Genomic DNA, 14590 nt, shown 5'->3' on the forward strand with positions numbered 1-14590 from the left:
TGACCCGCTGAGTTACTCCAGCACTCTGTGAAACGTCACCTATCCATGTTCTCCACAGATGCTGCCTGACCCGCTGAGTTACTCCAGCACTCTGTGAAACGTCACCTATCCATGTTCCCCACAGATGCTGCCTGACCCGCTGAGTTACTCCAGCACTCTGTGAAACGTCACCTATCCATGTTCTCCACTGATGCTGCCTGACCCACTGAGTTACTCCAGCATTCTGTGAAACGTCACCTATCCATGTTCTCCACAGATGCTGCCTGACCCGCTGAGTTACTCCAGCACTCTGTGAAACGTCACCTATCCATGTTCTCCACAGATGCTGCCTGACCCGCTGAGTTACTCCAGCACTCTGTGAAACGTCACCTATCCATGTTCTCCACAGATGCTGCCTGACCCGCTGAGTTACTCCAGCACTCTGTTTTAACTTGCTTGTTAATTCTTAAGGTCAATTTTCTTATTGACTCCATTGACATTCCCGTGATGTTTGCAAATGTTACCTGCAAACATATTATTAAACTTTTATTTCTGACTCAAGGTCCAGACGAGAGACAACATTACATAAAATCTATTGCATATAAAAACACCATAAAATACATATAAAAGCTTAGTAAATTACTTACAAGCATCATAAATTATATATAAAAAACATAATACATGATTTAGAGTCCAGAATAGAAGATCAGTGTCCTACAACGAGACAACGATACCAATGTCTCCACAACTGGGATTGGGTGCTAAACCCTATGACAATAGGTGCAGGGGTAGGCCATTCGGCCCTTCGAGCCAGCACCGCCATTCAATGTGATCATGGCTGATCATCCCCAATCAGTACCCCGTTCCTACTTTCTCCCCATATCCCCTGACTCCACTATTTTTAAGAGCCCTATCGAGCTCTCTCTTGTAAGCATCCAGAGAACCGGCCTCCACCGCCCTCTGAGGCAGAGAATTCCACAGACTCACCACTCTGTGAGAAAAAGTGTTTCCTCATCTCCGTTGGGAACGAGCTACTGATTGTGGATGATCAGCCATGATCACATTGAAGGCTTGAAGGGCCCACTCCTGCACCTATTGTCTATTGTCTATTGTCTATTGTCCATTTTCTATTGAGAGAAGGAATAGGCAACGTTTCGGGTCTAGACCATTCTTCAGTTTAGTTCAGTTTCGAGTTGAGTGCACAAACAGGCCCTTCAGCCCACCGACTCCACACCGACCAGCGATCCCCGCACAATAGCACTATCCGACACGCTTGGGCCAATTTATGATTTTACTGAAGCACAATAACCTACAAACTTGCATTGCTGATACCCACTGATCTGTATACAAAAATAGGAATATCACTGTACCTCGGTACACATGACAATAAAATGCCTTTGAACATCGAACACCCGGAGAAAACCCACGCCGGTCATGGGGAGAACGTACAAACTCCATACAGACGGGCACGGTGGCACAGCGGTAGAGTTGCTGCCTCACAGCGCCAGAGACCCGGGTTCCATCCCGACTACAGGCGCCATCTGTACGGAGTTTGCACGTTCTCCACATGACATGCATGGGTTTTCTCCGAGATCTTCGGTTTCCTCCCACACTCCAAAGACGTGCAGGTTTGTAGGTTAATTGGCTTGGTAAAATGTAAAAATTGTCCCTGGTGTGTGTAGGATAGTGTTAATGTGCGGGGATCGCTGGTCGGCGCGGACCCGGTGGGCCGAAGGGCCTGTTTCCACGCTGCGTTTCTAAACTAAACTAAGCTAAAAAGTCAGCACCCGTAGTCAGGATGTAACCGAGGTCTCTGGCGCTGTGAGGCAGCAACTCCACCGCTGCGCCATCACGCCGCACCTGAATGAGAAGTGAACGAGAAGTTTTTTTTTTAGAAATGAAAAAGTTTGCATTTAAATGTGTAGGAAGAAAATTTTAAATTCTCTTTTTTTTGTTTAATTTGTTTTTCTCCAGCTACGACAGTGAGGGTCGATTGACTAATGTCACGTTCCCCACCGGGGTGGTGTCCAATCTCCAGGGTGAGATGGAGAAGGCGATCACGGTGAACATCGAGTCGTCCAGCAGAGAGGATGACGTCACCATCACAACCAACCTTTCATCAGTGGATGCCTTCTACACTCTTGTTCAAGGTACAATACACTAAGTCATGAGATCGGAAGTTCTCAGAGCAAAACTGCACGCAATACTCCAGGTGTGGTCTCACTAGGGCCCCGTACAACTGCAGATGGACCTCCCTTTCGGGACGTTTGACAATAAGATACTCTTGACCAGAGAGACACTTCTAAGCTTCACATATCAATAGACAATAGGTGCAGGAGTAGGCCATTCGGCCCTTCGAGCCAGCACCGCCATTCAATGTGATCACGGCTGATCATCCCCAATCAGTACCCCGTTCCTGCCTTCTCCCCATATCCCCTGACTCCGCTATCTTTAAGAGCCCTATCGAGCTCTCTCTTGAAAGTGTCCAGAGAACCGGCCTCCACCGCCTTCTGAGGCAGAGAATTCCACAGACTCACCACTTTCTGTGTGAAAAAATGTTTCCTCGTCTCCGTTCTAAATGGCTGACCCCTTATTCTTAAACTGTGTGCGACCCCTGGTTCTGGACTCCCACATGTTTCCTGCCTCTAGCGTGTCCAAACCTTTCATAATCTTACATGTTTCAATAAGGCACCCTCTTATCCTTCTAAATTCCAGAGTATATAAGCCCAGCCGCTCCTTCCTCAGTATATGACAGTCCCGCCATCCCGGGAATTGACCTTGTAAACCTACGCTGCACTCCCTCAATAGCAAGAATGTCCTTCCTCAAATTAGGGGACCAAATCTGCACACAATACTCCAGGTGTGGTCTCACCAGGGCCCTTTCATGTTGAATCCTATAGTATATTGTGTCTTTTTTTTTCTTTCTTTTTTATTTTATATCGATGTATGGTAATCTAATATTTTTCTCTGTAAAGCACTTTGGCTTCAACATGATGATTTAAAAGTGCTATATATAGCAATATTACAAAATTTTGAGATTTAAAAAATCAAGTCTGCAATTTATCCCATCAGATAAAGCATAACAATAAGTTTAATTTGGCACCTAATTCACTTTCATATCTAAAGTAATAAAAAAGTTATGGCCATTTTCCTACTCGGAAATTAGCATCTTGTTCCCTATTGATTTTCTATGGACATAACAAAAAAGCTGTGATCGTGGACAGTCAAAAGCCCATAACCTTCTTAAAAATTAAGAGAACTGAATGAAATTTTCAGTTATCATAGATTGAAGCATTCTGAAACAAATATAAAATAATCTTACTTGGATGACCTGAAATTAAAGCATATAATTAGTTAGTTACCCAATTGTAGCTAATTTCAAACTTCAATTACTAAATCTAAACATCTATCCATTTCTTAATAAATGATTAACATTTTTAAATAGCCTAAGTGTCCAAATAATATTCATAAATAATTCACAATAAAACATGATTTTAAAATCTCATTTACATTAATTTATAGGCCAAATTGAAGGAATTTTCTAGTGTTCAATTGCTGTAAATTAAAGTCCATTTTAAAATCAGCTTTCTAGTGGGTTCCTGTGAACGCGCTGGTTTAGAACGTTCACATTGCGCTGGATTTGTGCCTCAAATGCCCAGAAAAATACTGCGGGATATAAAGAGCCCAAAATGAGCTACTCACTATGGAAAACTTTATATACAGGGTTCTTAAGAAGCCCCTTTTAATGTAAAAATAAGGTACATACCTTTAATTGTTTGCTTTATAAAACCCTGGGGCTGCGAGAGGTCGCGGGTTTAGAGAGTGATTTTTAAACTACTATAACTATTATACAAGGCCATAAAAACTAATAATACCTTTTGCGACAGGGTCTTTCAGCGATTTTCCGTTAATGATTTACTAGGCTGAACATTTTCGATTGCAATAGCCTAGTAAAAATCGCGTTTTAAACCCGCCCCCTCTAAACAGCGCCAAAATCACACACAAGGGGTGGGGCAGATTCTCAACCACGATTCAGGTAGGTTTTGTAACATACCTACTATATAAATGAAAATTACTTACTTACTTACTATACAACTGCAGAAGGACCTCCCTTTCGGGACATTTGACAATAAGATACTCTTGCCCAGGGAGACACTTCTAAGCTTCGGGTATCCTGTCAATTTGCTGAAGGTGAATGTTTCTGCTGTGTTTCAGACCAGTTGCGGAACAGTTACCAGGTGGGCTACGACAGCTCCCTGCGCGTCATGTACGCGAACGGCATGGACACCAGCTTCCAGACGGAGCCCCACATCCTGGCTGGCACGGTCAACCCCATCATCGCCAGGCGCAACGTCACCCTGCCCTTGGAGAACAGCCTGAACCTGGTGGAGTGGCGCTTCAGGAAGGAGCAGGCCAGGGGGAAGGTCAGCGTCTTCGGACGCAAGCTACGGGTAAACTCAACGCTCAACATCTTTTCCTCAATTTAGTGCAGAGACGCAGCGTGGAAGCAGGTACCTTCAGAAGGTAGCAAGAAGCAACTCAACTCTTGTGGCCAACTTGTTTAAGAAAGAACTGCAGGTGCTGGAAAAATCGAAGGTAGACAAAAAATGCTGGAGAAACTCAGCGGGTGAGGCAGCATCTATGGAGCGAAGGAATATGTGGTGTTTCGGGTCTCGTCCATGGAGTTTCTCCAGCATTTTTGTCTACCTTCCTGTGGTCAGTTTAGTTGGTTAGAAGTACCATTGAACATTGTGATAACTTTTGATGGTTTAGTTTAGTTAGAAACATAGAAAAATAGGTGCAGGAGTAGGCCATTCGGCCCTTCGAGCCAGCACCGCCATTCAATATGATCATGGCTGATCATCCAAAATCAGTACCCCGTTCCTGCCTTCCCCCCATATCCTTTGATTCCGTTAGCCCGAAGAGCTAAATCTAACTCTCTCTTGAAAACATCCAGTGTATTGGCCTCAATTGCCTTCTGTGGCAGAGAATTCCACAGATTCACAACTCTCTGGGTGAAAAAGTGTTTGCTCATCTCAGTCCTAAATGGCCTCCACCTTATTCTTAAACCCCTGGTTCTGGACTCCCCCAACATCGGGAATATTTTCCTGCATCTAGCCTGTCATATCCTTTAAGAATTTTATATGTTTCCAGAAGATTCCTCTTTTTCTTCTTCTTTTGTGTGGCGTGCACAGCCTAAAGTTGTAGGACAACTTGTTCTATTTGATCTTCTATCTGTGCATGTCGAGTTGATTGCATTAGTCGAAACAGGGCGGACCATGTGAAGGTTGTAATTTTTCCACCCCCCGATTCCTCTCATGCTGCTAAATTCCAGTGAATACAAGCCCAGTTGACCCATTCTTTCATCGTATGTCAGTCCTGCCATCCTGGATATACAGCGCGGAACCAGGCCATTCGCCCCACCGAGTCTGCGCCGACCAGCGATCCCAGCACACCAACATTATCCTACACACACTAGGGACAATTTTACATTTACAATTAACCTACAAACCCGCACGTCTTTGTAGTGTGGGAGGAAATCAAAGATCTTTGAGAAAACCCACGCAGGTCACGGGGAGAACGTACAAACTCCGTACAGACAGCGCCCGTAGTCAGGATGGAACACGGGTCTCTGGCGCTGTGAGGCAGCAACTCTACCGCTGCGCCACCGTGCCGCTCATGTAAGTGGGCACCGTCATAAGCTACTTGGCCTTTCTTCCAAGATGCCGTACAACCCAGGCGAGTAAAGGGCCTGTCCCACTTTCACCACCTAATTCACGACCTCTGCCGAGTTTGCCCTTGAATCATACTCACAGCGTGGACGTCACGAGGGCGTGGGTAGGCCGTGGTGCTAGTCGTAGGTACTCGTGGCATCAAGTAGGTCGGGGCTTTTTTCAACCCTGATGAAAAATGTCCACGAGTAAAAAAGGGCGTGAAATAAGTCGTGAAAGTGGGACAGACCCTTTACATAGAAACATAGAAACATAGACAACAGGTGCAGGAGGAGGCCATTCGACCCTTCGAGCCAGCACCATTCGCCATTCAATATGATCATGGCTCATCGTCCCCAATCAATAACCCATGCCTGCCTTCTCCCCATATCCCTTGACGCCACTAGCCCCTAGAGCTCTATCTAACTCTCTCTTAAATCCATCCAGTGACTTGGCCTCCACTGCCCTCTGTGGCAGGGAATTCCACAAATTCACAACTCTACTCCAACAGCAACATTTCCGACTTTGATCGGACTTTGCCGGCTTTACCTTGCACCAAACATTATTCCCTTATCATGTATCTGTACACTGTGGATGGCTGGATTGTAATCATGTATTGTCATTCTGCTGGATGGTTAGCACGCAACAAAATGCTTTTCGCTGTACCTCGGCACACCTGACAATAAACTAATCAAGTACCTCCCAATCTCCAATGTCTTGGCCTTCACAGTCGTCTGTGGCATCCCTTGATCCTATCTTTTAAACACCACTATCGTGTCTGCCTCCACCACCAACCCTGGCAGCATGTTCCAGGCACCCACCACCCTCTCAATAAAATATACTTTTGAAGACTCGGCCTCCACCGCCGTCTGTGGCAATGAAATCCACCCTGTCACGATAATTGGTTAAGGCTAAATTAAGACAATGGAGATGAAATTGGTTTTTCTTTTTTGATATTTTATTATTGGTTTACTATAGACAGTAGACAATAGGTGCAGGAGTAGGCCATTCGGCCCTTCGAGCCAGCACCGCCGTTCACTGTGATCATGGCTGATCATCCCCAATCAGTACCCCTAGAAACCGTGAAAATCATTGTGCTGCTTACAATCCAAGCAGATCATGCCATAGAGAAAGAAGGAACTGCAGATGCTGGTATACAAAAAATAGACACAGAGTGCTGGAGTAACTCAGCGGGTCAGGCAGCATCTGTGGAGAACATGGATAGGTGACGTTTCACAGAGTGCTGGAGTAACTCAGCGGGTCAGGCAGCAGCTGTGGAGAACATGGATAGGTGACGTTTCACAGAGTGCTGGAGTAACTCAGCAGGTCAGGCAGCATCTCTGGAGAACATGGAGAGTGTCAAAATGTCACCTTTTTAGTTTTAGTTCAGAGATACAGCACAGAAAGAGCCCCTTCGGCCCACCGATGTCCGCACTGCCCAGCGACCCCCACACATTAACACCATCCTACACACACTAGGGACAATATTTTACATTCATACCAAGCCAATTAACCTACAAACCTGTATGTCTTTGGAGTGTGGAAGGGAACCGAAGATCTCGGGGAGAAAACCCACGCAGTTCACGGAGGGGGAGAACGTGCAAACTCCGTACAGACAGCACCCATAGTCGGGATTGAACCCGGGTCTCTGGCGCTGTGAGGCAGCAACTCTAATGGTTAACCATGTAAACGGTGCACGGGGTGACAGGCATCTTCGGAAGAGCTGTAAGAGGCAATCTTTGATCGTAATCAGCATGTCAGCTTGCAGCAATTTAATGTAGAGTGGGAATTGACTGAAGTGAGGCTTCATATTAGTATAAAGAAAGACAGTTCAACTCATTTCTCACTTCCATCAAGAACCCTTGGCGGCTAATCGGTACCAAGGAAGAATTAATCATTCCTGATTAAAGCTGTTTAGAAAACAACTGGGCTGTTTGATGAGCAGTTCGTCAATGTAGGACGACATCAACACTTTAGTTTGGAGAGGGTGCAGAGGAGGTTTGCCAGAAAGCTCTTGAAGAAGGAACTGCAGATGCTGGAAAATTGAAGGTAGACAAAAATGCTGGAGAAACTCAGCGGGTAAGGCAGCATCTATGGAGCGAAGGAAATAGGCAACGTTTCGGGCTGAAATCCTTCTTCAGGCTGATGTGGGGGTGGGGGGGGGAAGAAGAAAGGAATAGGTGGAGCCAGTGGGCTGAGAAGGGGAGGAGAATGTAGAGACTACCTGAAATTAGAGAAGTCAATGCTCATGCTACTGGGGTGCAAACTGCCCAAGTGAAATATGAGATGCTGCTCCTCTAATTTACAGTGGTCCTCACTCTGGCCATGGAGGAGGCCCAGGACAGAAAGGTCAGATTCGGAATGGGAGGGTCAGTTGAAGTGCTGAGCCACCGGGAGATCAGGTTGGTTATTGTGAACTGTGCGGAGGTGTTGGGCGAAGCGATCGCCAAGCCTACGCTTGGTCTCACTGATGTAGAGCAGCTGACACCTAGAGCAGCGGATGCAATAGATGAGGTTGGAGGAGATACAGGTGAACCTCTGTCGCACCTGGAACGACTGCTTGGTTCCTTGGATGGAGTCAAGGGGGGAGGTAAAGCCTGGATTAAAACCTTGTCCCACTGTACGAGTTCATTCAAGAGTTCTCCCGAGTTTGCCCTGATTCGAACTCAGAGATTTACGGTAATGGCCGCTCGTAAGTACTCGGGGCTCTCGTGGACACTTTTCAATGTTGAAAAACCTGAGTACCTGCCGTTAGCGCTACGAGCCGCTAAGAGACGTCCCCGAGCTCCGACGTACCCGCTACGTTCATTCTACGTGCTTACCACGAGTTTGATTTTTTTTTAACCTCGGGAGAGCTCTTGAATGAACTCGTACAGTGGGACAGGGACAGGGTATTAGCTACGGGGAAAAAGGTTGGACTCACTTGGATTGTTATCTCTAGGTCGCTGGAGTCTATTTTTGTTTAGTTCTGCTTACTATTGTCATGTCTCGACCCGAAACGTCACCTATTCCTTCGCTCCATAGATGCTGCCTCACCTGCTGAGTTTCTCCAGCATTTTTGTCTACCTTCGATTTTTCCAGCATCTGCAGTTCTTTCTGAAACAACACTCTGAATGTGGCTTTGCAAAGGTCTTTAATAACTGCGACATATCCTCCCAACTTCTAAACTCGAGGTGTACAAAGAGCCTGTCCCACTTACGCAACTTTTTCAGCGACTGCGGGCACCCGTCAAAGGTCGCAGAAAATTTCCAACATGTTGAAAATCCAGCGGGGACCATAAAGACGCTACGACTCTTTGGGCGTCTGAGGAGACGACTCACGACCGTACAGGCGACACGTCGCGGGGTGAAGCCCGTACGGTCGTGAGTAGTCGCCCAAAGAGTCGTACCTTGTTCTGGTCGCCGCTGGATTTTCAACATGTTGAACATTTTCGGTGACCTGCTGCGACTATTGACGGATGCCGGCAAATCGCCGAAAAAGTCGTGTAAGTGGGACAGGCCCATTAGCAGGAACTGCAGGTGCTGGTTTACACTGGAGATAGACTCAAAATTCAGGAGTAACTCAGCAGGTCCTGCAGCATCTACGGAGAAGATGAATAGTTGATGTTTCGGGTCAAGACTGGTCTGATGAAGCATCTTGGCGTGAAACGTCACCTATCCCTCTCTTCTCCAGAGATGCTGCCTGACCCGCTGAGTTACTCCAGCACTCTGTGAAACGTCACCTATCCATGTTCTCCACAGGTGCTGCCTAACCCGCTGAGTTACTCCAGCACTCTGTGAAACGTCACCTATCCATGTTCTCCACAGATGCTGCCTGACCTACTTTAGAGATACAGCGCGAAAACAGGCCCTTCGGCCCACCGAGTCCGCGCCGACCAGCGATCACCTCGCACACCAGCGCTATCCGACACACTAGGGTCAATTAAGCATTTTCACCAGAGCCAATTAACCTGTAAGCCTGCACGTCTGTGGAGTGTGGGAGGAATCCGGAGCTCCCAGAGAAAACCCACAAGGGTCACGGGGAGAACGTACAAACTCCGTACAGACAGCACCTGTAGTCAGATCGAACCTAGATCTCTACCGCTGCACCAACCCATGATTAGCAGATGATGAGCGCTTGACTGCAATGGGCCTGTACTTGCTGGTGTTTAGAAGGATGAGGGGACACCTCATTGAAACATACAGAATAGTGAATGGCCCGGATAGAGTGGATGTGGAGAGGATGTTTCCACTAGTGGGAGAGTCTAGGACCAGAGGCCACAGCCTCAGAATAAAACAATGTTCCTTTGGGAAGTAGATGAGGAGGAATATCTTTAGTCAGAGGGTGGTGAATCTGTGGAAATCATTGGGGAGAAGGCAGGAGAATGGGGTTGAGAGGGAAAGATAGATCCGCCATGATAGAATCGTAGAGTGGACTCGATGGGCCAAATGGCCTAATTCTGCTCCTAGAACTAACAAACCTGTGACCCGCTGAGTCACGCGGTTAATACCCGGGATGGCGGGACTGTCATATGCTGAGAGAATGGAGCGGCTGGGCTTGTACACTATGGAGTTTAGAAGGATGAGAGGGTATCTTATTGAAACATATAAGATTATTAAGGGTTTGGACACGCTAGAGGCAGGAAACATGTTCCCGATGTTGGGGGAGTCCAGAACCAGTTTAAACTCCAGTTTAAAAATAAGGAGTAAGCCATTTAGAACGGAGACGAGGAAACACTTTTTCACACAGAGAGTTGTGAGTCTGTGGAATTCTCTGCCTCAGAGGGCGGTGGAGGCCAGTTCTCTGGATGCTTTCAAGAGAGAGCTAGATAGGGCTCTTAAAGATAGGGGATATGGGGAGAAGGCAGGAACGGCGTACTGGTTGTGGATGATCAGCCATGATCACAGTGAATGGCGGTGCTGGCTCGAAGGGCCGAATGGCCTACTCCTGCCACTATTGTCTATTGTAACTTCGTAACTTCGTTCATTCGTATCAGTCACTGTATGTCATGTTGTCACTTGTGGGCGGAGCACCAAGGCAAATTCCTTGTATGTGAATACTTGGCCAATAAACTTACTTACTTACTCACTAACTTGTTACTCCAGCAGTTTGTGTCTGTTTTCTCCATGTTCTGCGTACCTCCCTATTTATTGATTGGCGTTTGTTCTGTTTCTCGGTCCGCGTTTGCAGGTGAACGGTCGGAACCTTCTCTCCATCGACTTTGACCGCACCACTCGCACGGAGAAGATCTACGACGACCACCGCAAGTTCCAGCTGCGGATCCTGTACGACCAGTCGGGCCACCCCACCCTGTGGCTGCCGAGCAGCCGGCTGGTCGCCGTCAACATCACCTACTCCTCCACCGGCCAGATCGCCGGCATCCAGCGAGGGCCGCTGGGCGAGAAGATCGAGTACGATGCGCAGGGGAGAATCGTCTCCCGTGTACTGACCGACGGCAAAACCTGGAGCTACACCTACCTGGACAAGGTGAGGAAAGAACTGGGGGAGGGGGGCTTCACACCTGGAAAAGTGAGATGGAATTGGGGGCACCTCACCTGGGTGATGTGAGAATTGAGCTGGCAGCTACATCCACCTCAGCAAGGTGAAGAAGGAACTAGGGACATCTTACCTGGGTAATGTGACAAGGAGCTGGGAGCTAAGAATAAGGGGTAAGCCAACACAATATGTAAACATATAAGGTTGAAACATATAAGATTGTTAAGGGTTTGGACACACTAGAGGCAGGAAACGTTCCCGATGTTGGGGGAGTCCAGAACCAGGGGCCACAGTTTAAGAATAAGGGGTAAGCTATTTAGAACGGAGACGAGGAAACACTTTTTCTCACAGAGAGTGGTGAGTCTGTGGAATTCTCTGCCTCTGAGGGCGGTGGAGGCCGGTTCTCTGGATGCTTTCAAGAGAGAGCTAGATAGGGCTCTTAAAAATAGCGGGGTCAGGGGATATGGGGAGAAGGCAGGAACGGGGTACTGATTGGGGATGATCAGCCATGATCACATTGATGGCGGTGCTGGGTCGAAGGGCCGAATGGCCTACTCCTGCACCTATTGTCTATTGTCTATTGACTTGAGGAGTGTGAGCTATAGGGAGAGGTTGAGCAGGCTGGGACTGTTCCTTGGAGCGCAGGAGGGTGAGGGGTGATCTTATAGAGTTGTAAAAGATAATGAGAGGAAAAGATGGGTAAACACAAAGAACCTTTTGCCCGTGGTAGGGGCATTAGGAACCAGCGGACACAGTTTAACGCTGATACGGAGAATATTGAATAGGAACCTGAGGGGCAAGTTTTTCATACCAAGGGTGGTAGGGAAATGGAATGAGCTGCCAGAGGAGGTAGTTGAGGCTGGTACTATCGCAACGTTTAAGAAATATTTGGACAGGAACATGAATAGGATAGGTTTAGAGAGATATGGGCCAAATGCAGGCAGTTAGGACTAGTGTAGATGGGGTATGTTGGTTGGCGTGGGCAAGTTGGACTGAAGAGCCTCTTAATAGGGGGATAAGGGGGATATCCTTTAAAACCGAGATGAGAAGAACTTTTTTCACGCAGAGAGTGGTGAATCTCTGGAACTCTCTGCCACAGAGGGTAGTTGAGGCCAGTTCATTGGCTATATTTAAGAGGGAGTTAGATGTGGCCCTTGTGGCTAAGGGGATCAGGGGGGTATGGAGAGAAGGCAGGTACAGGATACTGAGTTGGATGATCAGCCATGATCATATTGAATGGCGGTGCAGGCTCGAAGGGCCGAATGGCCTACTCCTGCACCTAATTTCTATGTTTCTATGTGCTTTGTGCATTTTATTCCACCAATGAATTTTAATTTCCAAGCTTTAAGGTGGGAGGGGCAAAGTTTAAAGGAGTTGTGCCTATTGTCTATTGTCTATGATCTGTATTCTATGATCTATGATCTGTGATGTGTGTTCTCTAATCAATGTAGTGTATTCTCTATATTCTCTATGTTCTCTATTGGGAGTGATGGTGATTATGTGCTGTGTTTTCCAGTCGATGGTGCTTCTGCTCCACAGCCAGCGTCAGTACATATTTGAGTATGACCTGCTGGACCGGTTGTCGGCAGTGACCATGCCAAGTGTTGCCCGCCACACCATGCAGACCATCCGCTCGGTCGGCTACTACCGAAACATCTACAACCCGCCGGAGAGCAACGCCTCCATGCTGGCGGACTACAGCGAGAGCGGGCTGCTGCTGCAGACGGCGTACCTGGGGACGGGCCGGCGAGTGCTGTACAAGTACCGCCGTACCTCCAAGCTGTCCGAGCTGCTGTACGACAGCACGCGGGTCAGCTTCGGCTATGATGAGGCCGCGGGCGTGCTGAAGACCGTCAACCTGCAGAGCGAGGGCTTCATCTGCACCATCCGCTACCGGCAGGTGGGGCCGCTGGTCGACCGCCAGATCTTCCGCTTCAGCGAGGACGGCATGGTCAACGCCCGCTTCGACTACAGCTACGACAACAACTTCCGCGTGACCAGCATGCAGGCGGTGATCAACGAGACCCCGCTGCCCATCGACCTGTACCAGTTCGACGACATCTCGGGCAAGGTGGAGCAGTTCGGCAAGTTCGGCGTCATTTACTACGACATCAACCAGATCATCTCCACGGCGGTGATGACCTACACCAAGCACTTTGACGCCCACGGGCGCATCAAGGAGATCCAGTACGAGATCTTCCGCTCGCTCATGTACTGGATCATCGTGCAGTACGACAGCGTGGGGCGGGTGACCAAGCGGGAGATGAAGATCGGCCCCTTCGCCAACACCACCAAGTACGGCTACGAGTACGACGTGGACGGCCAGCTGCAGACCGTCTACCTGAACGACAAGATCGTGTGGCGCTACAACTACGACCTCAACGGCAACCTGCACCTGCTCAACCCGGGCAGCAGCGCACGCCTGACGCCGCTGCGCTACGACCTGCGCGACCGCATCACCCGCCTGGGCGACGTGCAGTACCGGCTGGACGAGGACGGATTCCTGCACCAGCGCGGCGGCGATGTCTTCGACTACAACTCCAAGGGTCTCCTGGTCAGGGTCTACAGCAAGGTGGGCGGCTGGACCATACGCTACCGCTACGATGGCCTGGGTCGCCGCGTCTCCAGCCGGATCAGCAGCGGCCAGCACCTCCAGTTCTTCTACTCCGACCTCAGCTACCCCAACCGCATCACCCACGTCTACAACCACTCCAGCTCCGAGATCACCTCCTTCTACTACGACCTGCAGGGCCATCTCTTCGCCATGGAGATCAGCAGCGGCGAGGAGTTCTACATCGCGTGCGACAACACCGGCACGCCCTTGGCGGTCTTCAGCAGCAATGGGCGCATGATCAAGCAGATCCAGTACACCGCCTACGGGGAGATCTACCTGGACTCCAACCCCGACTTCCAGCTCATCATCGGCTTCCACGGGGGCCTCTACGAATCGTTGACCAAACTGATTCACTTTGGGGAGAGGGACTACGATATCCTGGGCGGCCGCTGGACCAGGCCGGACATCCACCTGTGGATGCAAGTAGCCAACGACCCAGCCCCGTTCAACCTCTACATGTTCAACAATAACAACCCAGTGGGCAAAGTCCAGAACGTCAAGGACTACATCACAGGTGAGACAAAAGAGAGATCTGTCAAGTCCAGCCACTTGCTACCTCAATGTGCAGGAAGGAACTGCAGATGCTGGTTTACACCAAAGGTAGACACAAAACGCTGGAGTAACTCAGCGGGTCAAGCAGCATCTCTGGAGAAAAGGAATAGGTGACGTTTCGGGTCGAGTTCCTTGTTCAAACTGAGTCTGAAGAAGGGTCTCGACCCAAAACATCACGTATTCCATTTCTCCAGAGATGCTGCCTAACCCGCTGACTTATAGCCCTGCCCCACGGTGCGAGTTCATTCCAAGAGCTCTC

General features: G+C 48.7%; 1 protein-coding gene across 1 annotated transcript in view; it reads left to right on the forward strand.

Annotated features, from left to right (window-relative positions):
* Positions 1-14590, forward strand: part of LOC129714803 (teneurin-3-like) — a 282436-nt gene that overhangs the window by 257232 nt on the left and 10614 nt on the right. Inside the window, 4 exon segments of the mRNA XM_055664649.1 lie at positions 1954-2129; positions 4195-4430; positions 10860-11156; positions 12682-14293. Coding sequence (XP_055520624.1) covers positions 1954-2129; positions 4195-4430; positions 10860-11156; positions 12682-14293 — 2321 coding nt within the window.

This window comes from Leucoraja erinacea, chromosome 41 (assembly GCF_028641065.1).
Source record: "Leucoraja erinacea ecotype New England chromosome 41, Leri_hhj_1, whole genome shotgun sequence".
In the NCBI taxonomy this organism is placed as follows: Eukaryota; Metazoa; Chordata; class Chondrichthyes; order Rajiformes; family Rajidae; genus Leucoraja; species Leucoraja erinaceus.